This window comes from Apodemus sylvaticus, chromosome 1 (genome assembly GCF_947179515.1).
Source record: "Apodemus sylvaticus chromosome 1, mApoSyl1.1, whole genome shotgun sequence".
NCBI lineage: Eukaryota > Metazoa > Chordata > Mammalia > Rodentia > Muridae > Apodemus > Apodemus sylvaticus.
In genome coordinates this window covers 41,491,367-41,511,185 of record NC_067472.1, presented here as the reverse complement: position 1 = coordinate 41,511,185, position 19,819 = coordinate 41,491,367, and the positions used below count along the sequence as shown (strand labels likewise).

General features: G+C 37.8%; 1 protein-coding gene across 1 annotated transcript in view; it reads right to left on the bottom strand.

The window, feature by feature from the left end:
- Tmc1 (transmembrane channel like 1) overlaps positions 1 to 19,819 on the bottom strand; it is a 193,316-nt gene that overhangs the window by 94,185 nt on the left and 79,312 nt on the right. Inside the window, exon 4 of the mRNA XM_052183581.1 lies at positions 16,383 to 16,511. Within this exon, the coding sequence (XP_052039541.1) occupies positions 16,383 to 16,511 (129 nt within the window). The remainder of the gene's footprint in view (positions 1 to 16,382; positions 16,512 to 19,819) is intronic.

The window sequence follows — 19,819 nt, the reverse complement described above, 5'->3', positions numbered from 1 at the left end:
AAATGAGTAATATACTCAGGTGACTTCTTGTGAACCATCCTCTAATGAATAAAGGAGACAATCACTGGGTGAATAGGCGGGACTTCCAGGTAGGACAGAGGAAAAGAGGAAGCAGGAAAGAGTGACACTCTTTTGGACAGGGATAGTGTGAGAACAAGATGTAATTACCAGTGTCTCCTGGTTTCAATAGTGGATCCATTAAGATTTAGATTTAATAAGACTTACAAGATTAGGATTTTAGTTGTTGTGCCCAGAGACTGAGTTACCATTGTTTCTGAACTAAGTTTGTATTGTGTTTTCCTACATGTGTTGGATTGTCTGGGTTCAAGAGAGAAAGTTACAGCATTAAAGTGTGGGTTTGCCTAATGTGTGCCACAAAGGTTGTGGGGGGTTTTGAAGCATGGGGTTGGCCTGGTAGCAATTCTCCAGTAGGAATTTAGCAAGCTGGGTGGAGAGATTTTGGAACTCTGAGTCAGAGTCTCCACGAGATAAGAACTGGCTGCCAAGACCACCAAGGCAAAGAGCAACAGGGTCAAGCAGGAACTTGCCATTATTTTTTAATATTTCTCACAACAAGTATAGGCCTAGAAAATGTTTATAATAACAGTAAAAGGATAAGAACAGTGGAGGCTTAAAAGCTGTGGGGATGCAGTTGAGACTTTGGGTAGTAAGTAAACTGAAGAGCTTGAGGAACATGAGGCTCATAGAACTGAATAGGAAGAAAAGGCAATCTAGGCATTGGTTTGCAGAATTTCTCTAACAAAGGTTGTATTTCTGCCATGTGTGACACAAATCTATAATCTTAGATTAATACATTAACACTAAACTCTTTCCAAGATCATGGATGTGACTTGGAAAACAAAGTGCTTATTCTACTTCTGGCATGTAATTTTCTAATTAAGTATTTTTTAAATGAATTCTGAATGCTGTTAAAAAAAAAAAAGGAACTCTCAGGATGCTTCCTGTGAATAAGAAGCATTCTGCTTTTAAAGACTGGCAAAAATACTTTGCTACAATACCTATTTAAACAGTTGTAAGAATTAGGATTTTCTTTTTGAAAGTGCTTCTAGTGATATCCGGGACTGTTTGGGTCTAAATTGTTCCAACAGAAATCTCCATTATCTGTTAGAACTATGTGTTCTGTATCTTGATTCATGAGTGGGCTAGCAATTTAAAATGATATTTTCAAAATCATGGTAGTCCAGTCCATTCTGCAGCAATCAGGACTGCCTGGCAAATCTGATTGCTACAAACTCAGAATGGCAGACTGTTCTCTGTACTAGAACCAAAGCTTAGATAAGGTCATCCACAGAGTACATTATGCTTCTACGTGGGCTGGTCTCTGATGAATTGACTTGGAATACTATTTCACAGAGTCCTTCCATGGCTTCCCCATTAAACTGTATTAAACCCTATGACCAAGTGTTTGTCATGAAATACAATGACGGTGTTTGAAAAACTATGAAAATCAGTTTATATAAGTCATAAATATTCAAGTAAATATCACAGTCCCTATATGAATACGTTATAGAAGTATCCTTGTAAGTTTATGTATATATATGACAAACACAATCCATACAACTATTTGAAAGCAATGATTCTTCTCATTCAAAATTTTCTAATTTTTATACCTAAAAAAGAAAATCTTAAATGTGTTATATCGGGACTATGCAATTATTTCCATTTTTTACTCTCCTCTCAGCTTGTTATGATATTCTAATCATGCTCTCCAAGCATGCATTTTCAGGATGTATACCTTAATAAAGTATAACCATTGTTTCACCCACTAACAAATTCCTTTAAACACACCAAAATACTATGCCACTTTGTATTGCTTCATCACTGCCATAAAGACAGCCTCAAAAAGGCCTAGTTGTTTTTATTATAAACTCGATTATATCTACAATATATGCCTTATCCAAGGTCAGTATGATGTTTTCCAAAGGCATCAAAAGCTCATTTTTTCTGATTATTGGTATTCATGATTAGTAGGTTCTACTGTTAATGTATTAGATCAAATATATTCAAAGTCATTTCTAGATAATCTTAAGTGATAACTAATGCATCTTGTTTTATCACCTTTCAAATTAACATTATATTTTTAGTCTAAACAGGTTGTGAAAACGAGCTGTTACTTACAGCCAAACTGCTAAAGAATGTAAGTCTAGTTATTTGAGTTTTATCAGAACTTTTTGGAAGGTAGGGAGCTCTTAAATTCTAAGAAACTGAGTCAGTGGGTTTTATCATGCATCATACACTGAAAGATAAGGTTATAAGAACTATGGATTGATTTCTCTTCCTCTCTTGCCTTCCTTCTCTTCCTTTGTCCTTTCACCTCTCTCCCCCCATCTCACTCCATTCCCCTCCCTCCTTTCTCTCCACATGCTCATGGCCAGCCACCTCTACTTCTCTGCTCTCTCTTTCTTCTCTTTCTTCTCTCTTCTCTCTCTCTTCTCTTCTCTCTCCTCTCTCTCTCTCTCTCTCTCTCTCTCTCTCTCTCTCTCTCTCTCTGCCTTTCTCTGTGTCTACTACCTTCTTAACTCCCCTCCCCATGTCCTGAATAAACTCTATTCTGTACTTGAAGAAATAAAAATGGATCTATGAATTGCAATTGTTATGGTTGTGGGTATAATTCGGCAATAGACCATGCTTAGCATGTACAGTCTCTCGTTCCATCCACCATATTAACTACATGACAGTAAGCGAACTTTTATTTATCTGGAAGAAAACATTAGGACTTTATTATCCCTAGCATTTATTATTTATGGTGCTACATTAAAAAACCCTATTTATTTGAAATTCATAGTCCTTTTTAGAAACATGAATAAAGTAATAAACTTTTTTAATAAACTGAAAGCAAACGTGGCAATTATTGAGTAAGGTTTATAACCAACAACATTGGGAAAATACCCTTGAACATTAGCATATTTAGAGTCATTTTCCATGACTCATATCTTTCCATTGTCCACTCATGCAAATTTTTTGGCAGATTTAACCAGCCCAGTTGCTTGAAACTTTAAAACGGGTACAAAAGCAATAATCAGCTGCACCACTTTCCCAAGGAAACAAGAGCAGCAGCCCCAGGGTCACCTGAAAATCCTTCCTATCCAAAGCAGGGATCAAAACACCTGTAAATCACTATGGTCAAAGGTGCAGTGGAAATGAAGAAGGTGACTCTTGAAACAGACAAAGGTTCCTGATAGAGCCAAGTCTACTGATCGTACATTTCACAGCTCATCTTAGCAAAAAAAATTTAAAAAAATAAAAATTAAATAAAATTATAAAACTTGTAAGTTCCAAGGGGAAAGAGGAACAGATTATTTTGTTGGTATTACTCATTTCTACAGCCTCTAAAAGAGAGTTTCAAAATATTTTTTAAAAGTTAGTAAAATTAACCATAGCAATTTGTTGTAGTAAAACACCAATAGTACTTTTTAAGAAGTTAAGTAATGGGCTGGTGAGATGGCTCAGTGGTTAAGAGCACAGGCTGCTCTTCCAGAGATCCTGCGTTCAATTCCCTGCAACCACATGGTGGCTTGAAACCATCTTTAGGAGGATCTGATGCTCTCTTCAAGCAGGGGGATATAAATGCAGCAGAACAATCATACATTAAATAAATAAAGTTTAAAAAAAAAAAAAGCTGGGCAGTGGTAGTGTACACCTTTAATCTGAGCATTTAGGAGGCAGAGGCAGGCAGATTTTAGAGTTCAAGGCCAGCCTGGTGTACAGAGTGAGTTCCAGGACAGCAAGGGATACACCAAAAAATATAGTAAATAGATTTGTATAAATATAGAAAAAAAAGTTAAGTACTCACAGATGAATTATCTATCAATAGACTAAATCCTAAGACAGGAAGTTACTTGTACATTTTTCTTGCTTAACCAGAGTATATAAGGTTCATGTGAGGTATTGATGTGGAAAGATACATTCTGATGCAGCATCAATGAGGCTGGAAATTGGCACAAGTGAACTCTAATATTTAATAGGAGCTTTTGGGTATTAGTCTGGAACTAATTTCTCTCAATAAAATGTTTTCTTCTTTGATTTTAAAAGGAATGAAAAAAGAGGAACTAAAGCCAACTGGAGAAAGACAAATTATTCACAATAAGCAATATGAGTGAAAATTCTAGAAGACAAAATAAAAGCTTTTATCAGGGTCTTATATGAATCTTAAGAGGTTCACCAAGCTAAGAAAATACAAGAAATGAATAATCCCAGATAAGCAAATATAAAAAGACACTATAGCAATCAAATAATAGGAATCAAGAGGCAATGCTCATTCATATCTCTTAACATCAGTGGTCTCTTCTCCAATAAAAAGACACAGACTAGCAGAAAAGATGATATTACAGAATCATCCTTCTGCTACATTCAATAAATGAAGTTTAACATCAAGAGTAAACATAGTCCATGTAAGAGGATGAGACTAGGTATTTCTAAGACAATGGGTCATTTTCTTCAAAACAAGACAAAAAAAGCTGTGAAACAAAACTAACCTAAAGAGACAGGGAAGGACACTGCAAAGGAAAAACCCACCAAGACAACATAGTAATTCATACAATTTATGCATCAAACACAAGGGCACCCAAGTTTCTTAAAACAAAAACAAAGAAGAAACACTACTACAGCTAATAACATATATTAACCCTTACACCTTAATAACACTATTCTAGCTAAAATCATATACTGTTCCACACTCTGATAATGGGAGATTATAAGACCCTACTCATACCAATAGACAGGTCATCCAAAGAAAAACTTGTTTGACAAACAAGGGAAAAAATGAAGAATCATTATGAAGTGTCCTTCCTTATCTTTTTTTGACTTTTGGATGAAAGTTGATTTTGTTAGATATTAGAATGGTGACTCTAGCTTGTTCCTTGGGACTATTTGCTTGGGACTTTTTTTTTCTAACCTTTTACTCTGAGGTAGTATCTTTCTTGGTCACTGAGGTGCACTTGCTGTATGTAGCAAAATGCTGGGTCCTAGTTACGTATCTAGTCGGTTAGTCTATGTCTTTTTATTGGGGAATTGAGTCCATTGATGTTAAGAGATATTAAGAAAAAGTAGTGATTGCTGTTTCCTCTTATTATTAGTGGTAGAATTATGTTTGTGTGGCTATCTTACTTTGCCATACAAAGGAAGATTTGTTTGTTGAAAGAATATTACTTTCTTGCTTTTTCTAGAGTGTAGTTTCCCTCTTTGTGTTGGGGTTCTCATTATACTTTGTAGGGCTGGATTTGTGGAGAGATATTGTGTAAATTTTGTTTTGTCATGGAATATCTTGGTTTCTCCATCTATGGTATTCATCAGTCAGAATGGCTAAGATCAAAATCTCACGTGACAGCAGATGCTGGCGAAGATGAGGAGACAGACAAACACTCCTCCATTGTTGGTGAGATTGCAAGCTGGTACAACCACTCTCGAAATCAGTCTGCCAGCTCCTCAGAAAATTGGACATAGTATTGCTAGAGGACCCAGCTATACCACTCCTGGGCATATATTCAAAAGATGCTCCAACATACAACAAGGACACATGTTCCACTATGTTCATGGCAGCCTTATGTATAATAGTCAGAAGCTAGAAAGAACCAGATGTCCTTGAACAGAGGAATGGATACAGAATATGTGGTGCATTACCCAATGGAGTTCTACTCGGCTATGAAAAACAATGAATTCATGAAATCTTTAGGCAAATTGATGGAACTAAAAAAGATCGTCCTGAGTGAGGTAACCCAGTCACAAAAGAACACACATGGTATGTACTCACTGTTAAGTGGGTATTAGCCCAGAAGCTTGGAATACCCAAGATACAATTCACAGACCAAATGAAGCTCAAGAAGAAGGAAGACCAAAGTGTGGGTGCTTCAGTACTTCTTAGAAAAGCTCAACCAGACTCAAAGAAGAGTTGATGCTAATACTTAAGTTATTCTACAAAATAGAAACAGAAACCATATTGCTTAATTTATTTTATATGACCACTTACTCTGATACCCAAACTACATAAAAACACCAACAAAGAAAGAGGATTACAGGCCAACTTCCCTTATGTACTCAATAAGATACTTGCAAACCAAATCCAAGAACACAACAAAAAGATTATTATTCACCATGATCAGGTAGGCTTCATCCCAGAGATGTAGAGGTGGTTCAACAAACATAAAATGATAAATGTAGTCCACCATATAAATTAATTGAAAGATAAAATCAATGTGATCATCACATCTGACACAGAAAAGGCTTTCAATAGACCAGGCCTTCATGATAAGAGGCCTGGAAGATAAAGGATACAAGGGATGGCCTCAATATTATAAAGGAAGCTACACCAAGCCCATAGCCAACATCAGCTTAATAGAGAGACACTCAAACCAACTCCACTAAAATAAGGAAAAAGGCTCTCCCCATACCTGTTCAATATAGTACTTGACATCTTAGCTAGAATAATAAGAGAACTGTTGGAGGTCAATGGGAAAGTAATTGGGAAAGAAGAAGTCAAAGTATATTTGCAGATGCTATGATAATATACATGAGTGACCCTCAATATTCCACAGAGCTGATAAACACTTTTAACAAAGTAGCTGGATATAAAATAAACTCAGAAAAATCAATAATGCTTCTATATACAAATGACAAACAGACTGAGAAAGAATTCAGGGAAGCAACACCTTTTCTATTAGCCTCAGATAATATAAAATGTCTTGTGGGTAACTCTAGCCAAGCAAGTAAAAATCTTGTATGATGAAAACTTTATGACATAGAAGAAGATATCTGAAGACAGAAATATACCCAGTGCTCATGGATCAGTAAGGTTGATATAGTAAAAATGGCCACCCTACCAAAAGCTATCTATAGATTCAATGTAATTATCATCACAATTTCAACTCAATTTTTCACAGGTCTTAAAAAAACAATTTTCATCTTCATATGGAAACAAATGCATACACACACAAAACTAGCATAGCTAAACAATCCAAAATAATAATAAAAGAACTTCTAGAGATATGACCATCCTCGCTCTCAAACTGTACTACAGAAATATAGTAATAAAAACAGCATAAGATTGGTACAAAACAGACACATTGATCAACATAATCAAATTGAAGATCCATATATAAGTCTGCACAACTATGGACACTTTATTTTTTTATAAGGAAGCTAGAAATGCATTCTGAAAAAAAAGACAGCATCATCAACAAATGGTGCTTGTCAAACTGGACACTAGCATGTAGAAGAACCCAAATAGATCCAGACAAAATTCAACTCCAAGTGCATCAAACACCTAAACATAGAATCCAATATACTGAACCTGAAAGAGCAGAGAGTATGAGAATAGCCTTAAACACATTAGCACAGGAGCCAAGTTTCTGACAAAGCAGTTACACATCTGACCAAGGGCTAATATCCAAATATATAAGAACTCAAAAAACTTTTAAGAAAACAAATGACTCAGTTTAAATGGGGTATAGATCCAAACAGAATCCTCATAAAAGAAAACTCAAAAGGCTGAGAAACAGTTAAAGAATTGTTCAACATCCTTAGTTATTACGGAAATGCACTTTATGATTTCATCTTACACTCATCAAAATGTCTGAGATCAGTAAAATAAATGACAGCTCATGCTGGCAAAGATGTGGAGTAAGGGGAACATTCATCCATTCCTGGTGGAAGAAAAGAACTGTTAGATTGTCAAAATCAGTGTGGTGACACCTTAAGAAAATGGAACTCAATCTTCCTCAAGATCCAGCTAAACAACTCATAGACATATACCCAAAGCACACTTCATCCTACCACAGAGATACTACTTACTCAACCATCTTCAGTGCTGCTCTATTCATAATATCCAGAAATGGGGAACAACCTAGGTGTCCCTCACAGAAGAACGAATAAATAAAAATGTAGTCCATTTGTACAACATAGTATTATTACTCAGCCATATTTTTGTTGTTTCATTTTGTTTAATGAAATCATAAGATTTGGAGGTAATTGGATGGTTAGAAAAAAATCATCTTGAGTGAATTATCTCAGACCAAGAAATCCATTATGTATGTGCTTCTAGATGGATATTAGCTGTTAAATGAGGATGCAATCCATAAATTAGGTTAAGTATAGACTAAGGTAATGGGAGAAACAGATAGATCTCATTAAGAAAGGGAAATAGAACCAACAGCTATGAATGGATGGGGAAACTGGAATGGAAGAATCAAGTGGGGAAGGAGAGGAAAGAGGGGGTTGAGAGAATTCAAGGAAAGACAGTTAATATTAAGGGCTATTTGAGGGGAAATATGAAGAATATTTTCCATATTTACAATAGAACTTTCCTAAATATCTTCATAAATGAAGGTGGCCTAAATGAAATTGCCAAATAGTAGGAGTGACAGACCCACTGCTAGCCACCTCTTGTCACCAAATGAAGCTTCCAATAGTGAGATTGGGTTATATATAATTGACTTGTTGTCCAAAGGGGTTTCATGGGAATGCCCAAACAACACAGGCCATTGCCAAGACTCTAGGCTGTTCTCCAGAAACTGACAGAAAGGACCAGTTGCTGAACACAATACCTTCACAACTCATTGAACATGGAGAAATTGATCTGGTGCCTACATAGAGCCTTTACTTCTGCATGCTAGTGTCTTTGGTACAGGAAGTTACTCTGCACACTACCAAAAGAGAAGCGTGCACCGAGCAAGCCACAAACCCCGTGATCTACAATGGTGTCCTACCTGAAAGTTATGCTAGGGCAATGGCGGCACAAATCTTGTGAGATAACCTATATTTAATTTGACTTGAGGCTTACTCCAGGAGATAGAACCTACATCCCACAATGCTTACGCAGCCAAGAAACAGACTAGATAGTCAAGGAACCTAGGCTAAAATCAATACTATAGTTCTAAAATAGTAATGATGATGATGATGATGATAAAATTAGCAATAAGATGACTCCTAATGACATTCTGCTAATTCTGCTCTACTCATGATCAGCACCATCATCACAGAAGCTTCCCCCTGTAGCAAATGGAATCAAATATGGAGAACAATAGTCAGACATTGTGAAGGAAGTGTGTACTCAGCTCTAAAGAGGATGTTTCCATCAAATCCCTCCCTTCACAGGGCTCAAAACCCTGTGGAAGAGGAGATGGAAAGAGTTTAAGAGCCTGAGAAGATAGAGTATACCAAGAAAACAAGATCATCTAAAACCAACACAATGAAAGCTCATATGAACTCACAGAGACCAAGGCAGTACACACAGGGACTTCAGGGGTCTGCACCAGGTCATTTATGGATATATTATGGCTCCTAGGTTAGTGTCACTATGGGATTCCAGAGTGGGAGAACAAACGCTTTCTCTTGCACTCTTTCCTTCTATTTGTTGGTTTTGTTTTTGGTTTTTTCCAATTATCGAGTGGTTTTTTTTTCATTTTATCTAATTATATTTTATTGATTCCTTAGAAGACTGTTTGTATTATAGTTTGTTTGTTTGCTGTTTGTTTGTTTGGTTGGTTGGTTGGTTGGGGGTTTTTTTGGGTTTGTTTTTCCAGGCAGAGTTTTGCTGTTTAGCCCTCCCTGTCCTGGAACTTGCTCTGTAGACCAGGCTGGCCTGAATCTCAGGGATTTGCCTGTCTCTGCTGGGACTAAAGGTGTGTCCTACCATACCACGCTGCTGATCTGCTTTTTTATTTTCTAATCAGAGAGGAATGAAGACAAGAGGGGACATGGAAAACAATTGGGAGAGGAAACTGTTGTCAGGATAAATTATGTGAGAAAATAAAACCTGTTTTCAATGAAAGGGGATTTTTTTTTTAATTATAAGCATCTCAAAACTGGTCATAACAGAAGCAGACATGGTAAGATGTACCTGGAGTTCCAGCTCTTGAGACTAAGGAAGAAAGACCTAAACTCAAGGTCAGTCTAATAGTGTGACTTTCTTACAAAAACAACTCAAAATTAAAATGAATTAAAATTAAATAAAAATGTGGACAGCTGAAAGCACTTTCACTATACAAAGTAGCAGACACTGGGGCACTTCAGTCAGCACAATACTGTCCACTGTTCACCTGGTCACCAACAGTGGAGCTGCCCAGATCAGCTGTGGCCGTAGTTCTCTTACCTTGAGAATGCAGGTCCAACTGATTTTAATTTAGCAAAAAGGGTGAAATGCCACAGGAATTTTCCCGGCAACATCAGTGCAGATAAGGTCTGTGATTGGGCAGGGGAAAAGGGGGCAGAGTTAGGAGTTGTGGGGAGAGGAGGGAGGAGAAGAGAGAGGAATGTGAGAGGAGACAGAGGGTGGCAGGAGAGAGGGAGGAATAACGGAAATGGCTTCAGATATGATGTTATCAAAAGGTTAGAAATATTGGGATAGAGATTCATCATTTTCAATTGGCTAAGTTGTTGTATTAACATCTTGTAAATTGTGATTATAATACACATACATCTTATTAGCTAGCTAAATAAGAGTCATGTTTCTACCAAGTAATTGAGGTGAGAGTTGGCACGCCGTGGGATGCACAGACAAGTGAGATAGATGCCTCAGGTCCCCTGCCAGAGAGATGGCCAGGCCGGCAAGACTGCTGGGGAACAGGGCGCACATGGAGCAGGACCCTGTTGAGATATGGTGTTATAAAACACCAGTGGCGATACCAGAGCAGGACCGTGGCCTGGTGTGGCAGGAGAGATGGTGGGTCAACTTTTTTGATATTTCCCACAACATATATTAGTTGTTTTCCTATGAACCAACTCCATGAAAAAAGGAAACATGGAGAACTCACTCATATTTGTTGATTTATGAAAAGCTAGAATTATTCCCTCCCTAAACTAAGCATTTGCAAGTACACAGACAGGAGTCATTTTAATACCCACAGAAGCAGTCTTTCTCCCCTGAGTGTTTCATAGGCAAACACAATTAGCACAACACAGGCCTTTTCTAGGTGGGAAGAACCAAATGGTGGCCTTCTTCTTACCTCAGACCTTCCTTGTACTGAACTTATTTAAACCACGCGACTTCTGAGGACAACAATTTGAAAACTACAGCCAATCTACCCTCTTGGATTTGTAAAGTGTTGAAGTTGAAGATAGCCTTAGATAACAGTCCAGTCCCTTGGGATGTTTGCTTGTGTTCATTGTTGCTTTTTGCTCTTTGTTTTTTTCTTTGTTGTTGTTGTTGGTTGGTTGGTTTTTTGTTTTTTGTTTTTTGAGGCAGGGTTTCTCTGTATAGCAGAGCCCTGGTTGTCCTGAAACTCATTTTGTAGACCAAGCTGGGATAGCCTGCCTCTGCCTCCCAAGTGCTGGGATTAAATACATGTGTCACCATGCCCAGCCAGTCCCTTGTTTTTTTAAGGCTACATCCTAGCAACAAAATAATGGTTGCAAGTTAGCTTTAGTTGTAATGCTGCGTTATACTCCAAGGCTTTAGTTTCTGATGAGTAATAAAGTACAGCAATTATTTTCTGCAAAGGTGTGTTATTTCACCCTAGGTAGTTACTAACAGGTAAGTGTGCCTGCCTTTATAAGCAAGAAGATCTTCCATTTAACCTCTGAAAATTTGTGAATAACTAAAATATGAAACATGCTTATTATTTACAATGGGAAGACATTTGTATAGATAAGTAATATAAATTACCCTTGACTTCAGATCAATGAGAAATACAGCACCATTTCCTCTTCACCCTGCACATACTCCACAGAGTGACAGACTTAATATTTTCTGCTTCTCAGAGCTCAACAGTATCTCTAGATCCTGTTCTTGTATTGGTGATTTTTAGAATTAAAAAGAAAACACTCGCATCTTGGACCATCTATGTAAAGATGTATACACATTTGGTCACAGAGTACACACATTCTAAACATTCCCACAGCTTCCTACCTACACAGTAACTGCTTGCTCATCTTCCCCGCTCACCCATTTTTGCAGTGCTGGCAATTAAACCAGGAGCCTCACACGTGCAAGGCACGTGCTCTGTCACGGAGTGACAGCCCTGGCTCCACTGCTGTCTTTTCAGTGGGATCCCTGAAGATGCTTATATTCCTAGTGCAAATGTTTCCTACAAGTTCATCCCAGAAAACATATATACAAGTAACAGTATATAAACTGAAAAGCTGTATTTACACACACACACACACACACACACACAACCATGACAACATTGAAAAATGGGGCCACAAATTTGAAAGGTAGGCTATAGTGAAGAGTTTGGAGGGGAGAATGATGTAATTATATTACAATCTCAAAAAAAATTAAAGATTTGAGAATGATTGCTGAAAGTCCAAAAGCCTTGATCCTGTCTGCAATCAATTTTAGAAATGCTATACATTTTTAGAGTCCAGAGCACAAAGGGAAGCCTTGGGTGGGATAACACAGAGCTAAACCTGTGAAGAAACACCTGTTACCACAATGGCGAGCCTAAGAGCTTGGTTCCTCAGATGTAGCAGCAACAGTGTTTGAGGCTGCTTCTGGGAAGAAAGCATAAGCCTGAAAACATTTCTCAAATAGATTTTTCTGTGTCTTAATTAGAGTTACCACTGCTGTGATGAAGCACCATGACTATAAGCAACTTGGGGAAGAAATTGTTTATTTGGCTCACACTTCCACATCACTGTTCATCATTGAAAAAGAGTCAGGACAGCAACACAGACAGGGCAGGAACCCGGAGACAGGAGCTGATGTAGAGAAGACCATGGAGGAACACTTCTTACTGGCTTTGCTTGTACATGGTCAGCTTGCTTTCTTATAAAATCCAGGTCTCACACATCAATAATTCATTAAGAAAATACACCCAATTAGTATATCAAGTGATTCTCAAGAAGAAGGAAAGGGACCTGGTCCTGGAAAGGCTTGATCCAGCATTGTAGGGGGATTACTAGGATAGAGAAATGGGAGGGGGTGGTTGTGGAATGGGTGGAAAGAAGAGGGCTTATGGGACATATGGGGAGGAGGGAATCGGGAAAGGGGAAAGCATTTGGAATGTAAAAAGAATATAGTAAAGAAAAGAAAAAAAGAAAAAAGAAAATGCCCTACAGGCTGAATGTAGGCATTTCCTCAATTGAGGTTCCCTCCTCTCAGAGGACTCTAGCTTGTGTCAAGTTGACAGAAACTAGCCAGCACACTCTGAAAGAGAAAGAAGCAGAGGAAAGGCTGCCTGTCTCCCTTGCCCTAGCAAAACTGAGGCAGAGGGACCTCCAGGCATTTATTCTATGAGGCAGTGAGCACTGGCTAACAGTGCGGTTGGAATCTATACGGGAGAAGCTAGCTCACACAGCTTCAAAGCCTGCAGAGAAACATAAATGCAACATTAATATTAACATCTTGTGCCCACAGGAAAACTAGGGAGGCTACAACCCTAGGCACCACTCGTACATAGAGCCATGGACTCCGAGTCAAGTCATCCAGGCTTGAAGAATCATCTTGAGAGTGAGCTATGGCCACAAGTGAACAGCCACAGTCTATCTCTTCTACACCACTGCTGACTGATTGTGACTAGGCTGCTCTGAATCACTGTCATGGTACCCAGCTGATTTCCCAGCTGCCCTCTCAGAAGGCAGAGAACCTGAATGCCTGCAAGAGCCAGCCAAGCTGAAAACCACAACAAAGGAATAAAAACTAGTGCAGAATCTGGCTCAAACCAAAAGTGAATAATTTACAGAGGGCAGTTCGGGCTTAACTCCAGCTGTTTCCAGTAGGAATGCAGTGTGCCCCATTCGCCACTTGTCTATAAGAAGCTGGACATAACATAATTTTTTAAACATAAAGTCTTCTGCATTTAAAAGGTATACATAAAAGAAAATTATTATTATTAAAGAAAAAGTGACAAAGTGGCTAATTTTGTTAGCGTCCATTTTACTATGATAAAAACAATAACTTGGGGGCTAGAGAGATGGCTCAATGGTTAAGAGCACTGCTCTGCCAGAGGTTCTGAGTTCAATTCCCAGCAATCACATGATGGCTCACAACCATCTGTAATGGGATCCAATGCCCTCTTCTGGTGTGTCTGAAAGCAGTAACAGTGTACTCACATACATAAAATAAGTAATTTTTTAAAAAATATTAAAGAAAAAATGAAACCACAGGGGCCAATACCTTTGTTCTGTATTCACTCTGAGTTCTCATTTTCAATTCATGTCATGGTGTTGTGGCTAAGTTTGACCTTCTTTTTACTCTGAGTTCTGTTTCTCTGTGTTTTCAAAAAGCCACTAATTTCTAGAGTCCAGTCTACGACCTCATACTCTGAAATCCACAAGACTATATTAAAAGCATATTAAAGGCATTCAACCTGGGCGTGGTCTGCTTCAGATTTTGCCAAATTGTCAAGATATCCTCTATTTCCTTCTGTTAACACTTTAAAATTAATCCATATATCCCCAGTGGGTCACCATTCTCTACATTCCTGGGACACCAGTAGCTAGGGTTCCTCCTACCTAGCCTTGTCAGGTCTCAACTCTCCCCTGTGTTCTATCATACTGCAGGGCATGCGGCAATAAGTCTGTTGTCGGTGGCACTTCCTAGACTTGTGCTGTAGCTGACACTATGCCAAGTGCTTTCCATGGCATATCATCCTATAAATGTAATTTCATGGGAAACAGTTGGGAAGAAAGATGACAGTCGTCCTCCAATTTTGTTCAGTCAATAAACTGAAGACAAGAAATTCAAACTCGAGGTTGAAACCCATGTCTATTCAACTGTCCTATTGTCCTACATGGGGATTGCAAGTGAAAAAGCTGTGTGTGCATGTATAAGTGTGTGAGGGTATGTGTGTACGTGAGTGTGTGTGCATGTGTGGATGTGTGTGCATATATGTATATGCATGTGTATGTGTGTGCATGTGTGTGAGTGTGTGTTAGTGTGTGTATTAGTGTGTATGTGTGTGTGAGTGTGTGTATGTGTGTATGTGTGTGCATATGTGTGAGTGTGTGTGTGTGTGTGTGTGTGTTAGTAAATTGTTCTTCTATAGCACCAGGCTGCTCCTTGACATTCTTCCTCCATTTTATTCTTTGAAACTCATGACTCTATTACTTCCTAATATTTGAACATTTGTATATAATTGCATGTATATATCCCAGGTTGGGGGGATTTTATGAGCTATTTATATCTCAAAATATATTTTAGGAGCCAGAAGAGACTTCTAATTTGCCAAATAGAAATACTTCAAAATCTATGCCAGTGCATTACCATCTCATTAAATGAAAAGTATTTTGACAAGTACATGGACTATGTGCACAGACATACACAGATACTACACACATACCACACACACACACACACACACACACACACAGCAGGAAAGAAGTGGTACTTACCACTGGAAACAATATTGTTTGGAGCACAGAGAGCCTTAATCCATAAGGTAAAACAAGACACAAACTCTGTAAAGGACATCCAGATCCAAAACAAAGAGTAGGCTCTTCTTTCCTTTTCTTTTTTTCTTTTCTTATCTTTTCTTTTCTTTTCTTTTGTTTCTATCTTTCTCTCTTTTTTTCTTTTAAATGAAATAACTGGGCTAAGCTAAATGTAAAATAATTTCCTGAAATAACAAACACGCCGGCTCTCGCAGACTCAGGTCTAGAGGAGAAAAGTCCTGATTGCCCCTTCGGTCCCTTTAATCAGGACCAGTTACAACTAGGTGTTCCTACCACTTGACAGCATCATTAGGGAAATGGGCTGGAAGGAAGATAGTTTCAGGAACACACCACAATATATAAAGTAGTCTAGTGGAAAAATACAACATCTGTGGCAAAATTGAGAGAGGAAGACATAGGCATCAATCCAGATGTCTTCTTTTGTACAACATGCCACCCCCAAAGTCACCACAAGGAAACAATGTTATCATACACACATGCACACATACATGTACTCACACGTGCCAACCTCTGCCCCAGAAGAGATTCTAGTTTCATTTTGCACCCAAGAAGTTTAGAAAGCCGTGTGCTGGGTGTGTTTGCACCCACCTCAACAGGCAACATGAAACTGAAATTGGGTCTCTGACATGTGACCCAGGTAGCAGACGCTTTAATCAGAATCCTGTGCACTGTTCTGTCAGTATAGCAGCCTCCCTGTGTTTTTTCCAAGAGCCACAATGGAAAAGTTCATTAAGTCTATAAACTCTACAGAGAGACAAGAGCAAGTAACCACGCAACCCTATAAAGTTCAAACATACTGTTCTACAGAGAAATAGTAAGGACAGTAACCCATTTTGAGGAAGAGATGATTCAAGGTGACCACAAAGGTTACAAGAATCCACATGCTGATTTTGCTCAAAATTGTTTTCAGATCATAACTATAAACCCCAAATCTCTCTAGCATGTGCATATATGTGGCTATAGCATCATCTATAATATACAGGTAATCAGGTTTCTGAGATTTATGTTTCTGTATGTGAAAAGGAGCAACCTACTTGAGGACTTCAATTTTCTTCTCCATTTTCCAAGGTTTACATTTGACAGTAGCAATCATTTGTCTATTCTCATCTAGCAGTGCTTTTAATCGTTCTAATTCCTCTTCGTCAATTTCTTCTTCTTCTTCCCTTTAAAAGAAAAATAAAACCAAAGGTTAAACTCTGCTACATTTCTAAAGCTAAAAGGACCCCTGTCAGATAAGCAAGCAAGCACCCTTTGCCAACTCAGCTGCCTAGAGTCAATGGGGAGTTCCTAAACTCTAGAATTCACATCTCCACACTTTCAATCTGGCTTGAGGATTATTATAACCTTCAACAATTCCATTTGCATTGTAATGCTCAAAATGGAACTGTTCTTTTATGTCCTCAACCTCCTGCTGTCAGAACAAGGAAGCTGTGGAAAGGAAAGTTACAGATCCATCAAGATACACACATCTCCCCTCTGTTCCCTTTGGCAGCTATCCTCCCCAATTCTATGTTTCATTTAAGAACCTTATTTTTCAATAGGATAATAAATTAAAGGTGAAGATGTCTTTGAAGTGTCCTTAGAAATTTTAAATTAGCCCTGTCTCAAGAGAAAAGGAGAAAAAATTGAAACAGGGAGAAGGAAATTCTGTTTCTCAAAGGAAGCCTAATCTGTTAATTATACCCAAAACTTCATTTGATAAAATTCAACTTGAAATACTTTTGGTGGAAGCAAATGCTTTGAAGCCCCCTTCAAAGGAATTTCTCTTCTCTCTAAGCAGATACAGCTTTCTTTATTTCTGTGATCTTACTGTTGAAAAACTAGAAGCTAAAGAAAACAAAATCTATACAGAAGCCACATGGCTTAGCGGAGCAATGTAATACTTTATTATAGAAATCAAACTGTTGGCAATAGATTGTTTTAATTATTAGGCTAGTGTCTCAATTTTAAACACACCCTTTCATAGTTAATATTATGGTATGAGACTGCTGCTCTGTTAACAGTCATGTGTTTGCTTTCTCAACCTTACGTTCAGACTGTGAGAATTACTAAGTGCCTTCCATCTTTCCCGGTGGCTTCCTGCCTCCCAGGCTGACACTTCCTCCCTAGCATCATTTTACTCCAGGGGCTGAAAGCCCCTCCCAGAGCTAGAAGTGATTCTATTCTGCCAATTCTAGCAGAATTCTCCCAGGGTTAGTAGAATTCCCTTCATCATCTCCCCTAGTGGAACCCAGCTTCCCTGAGTTTCTCCTTCTACACTTGACAAGCTCCTTCTAACCCTTCCCAGGATTCCAGCTCATGTCTGCAAGCTGCCCTTTACAGCTAGTGCATCCTATTTAATATTCCTGCTAGCCTCCTCCAAAGGCCTAGTTAAGAATTTTACTTATAACTGCTAACAACTCTCAGACATGATTCTCAGTATTCAACTCACTGTTGAAGTCTCTCTCCTCACTAGCCCTAGACTAAAAAAGAATTTGTAAATTATTCATTATTATTTTTTTAAAAAAAACATATTTTATAGTTCACTAAGCTTATTACTGGACACAATAGGAATATGGAAGAATATGGGGAATATTTAAAAACTATTTTTAAATGATTATAATGTAGGAAGACACATTTACAGACTTGTGAATCATGCCTTTATTACTCATATTAAATAAAATTCACATTACTCATGTAAAATAACACCTTTTAGTGATAGTCTGTTTGGAGGCAACACAAATATTATGATGGGTAGCCTTGCTTGTCATCTTGATACTTGAGAAAAAGGAACCTCAGTTAAGGAACTGCTTCAATCAGACTGGCCTGTAGACTAGTCTGTTAGGCATTTTCTTGATCTTGGTTGATGCAGGCCTGCCCAGTCTACTGTGGAGAATGCTGACCCTTGGCAGATGGACCAGGGTATAGGAAAACTAACATCACCAGCCATGGGGAGCAAATCAGTAAGCAGCTCTATTTCATGATTTTGTTTCAGCCTGATTACCTGCCCTGACTTAGTCTTAGAAAAGTTAGATATGTTTTTAAATTTAAATGTTTTAAAATAATTAAACTTGTTTCCATGTAGGTATAAAAAGGAACACAAATCAAAACATGCCTCTCCTGAAAAGAAAGAAAGCTAGCACATGGAATGGATGAGTGAAATTATCAAGTCTGGAGTCAATTTGCAGTAAAAGATCTTTAAGATTAGTGACTTAATTATTTGATACTTCCAACCTTTACCTGAGCCACCATTCCTGAATAATCCATATGTATGTACATTAACCCAGATAATGTACTTCATTGTTGAGTTCCACTATGAATCATGTGTAAGACAGTCTTCGGTAAGATAAAAGAATGAGCCAGTCAATGCCTGAATGATCTCAAAGGTTACAAATTTACAAGCCAAATCTCAAAGACAATCTAAGAAAGACTACTAATACTAAGTACTAACACTAATACTAAGCCCCTATTTTCTATGCAGCACTGAGATTCATTTTCCAGGAACATTTACTTCTCTCAGTCTCCAAACACTTTACTCCTCTTTTCTCTTCAGCCCATCTATTCTCTTATTCCACCATAATCTGTGTCTAAGTACCCTCTCCCTTACTATACTATGAATTTGGGGGTCTGCATAAATTATTTATTGAAGAAACACTCATGGATTATTAAACTTTTTTGACTAGCATTGAATTACCATCCTGAACTCAGTAACTGAATCAAAGAATCCTACAACACCGCAATGCTCCACAAGGTCACAATGACATGGGAAGATGTGCATTCTACCCCACATGACCTGAGGCTTCCATGTCTTTAAAAACTTTGTTGTTGGGGAAATCATTTGAAATGTAAATAAAAAATATATCAAATAAAAAAAGAAATAAAATAAGAACCCTCAAAAAAAAACCTTTGTTGTTAGCTGTTTATAACTCCAAAAGGATCCTGATGTACTTCAGAGTATACCCATGTAACTAAAATATCACTCTCATCAGCATTACATGGAAACTGCTTATCTAGAAACCACTTAAAGAAAGAATTCTTCATATATATATATATATACATATATATTCATATACATATATATGGCATATGTTCTATCTTCTGAAATTCAGAAGTTCTCTGTGCAAGAAAGACTTTCTATCTTAAGCTTACCAACAGTTGTGAGGCAAAGAAATATAACATACTGAATTCTTTTTACTACTATGAACATTTTGCTTACTCGTTTAAATGTGGGTCAGGAAAAGCCTGTGATATCACTAGAAATACTCTACAGTATCTACCAAGGCAGTGTGTCTTAACCATGGCCAAAGATAGCATTACAACCCTTTAGTTACTTGATTTAAAATGCGTGTGAGGGCAAGGGAAACTCCCTGGGGCTTTGCTAGAACATCAAAAGAAAAAGATTCTGAATTCATTCACTTAAATCAGTCTATCCTCAGTTGTCTGATAGGCTTTTCCAAGATACATTTCAAGAATATATTCCTTTTTAACAAAA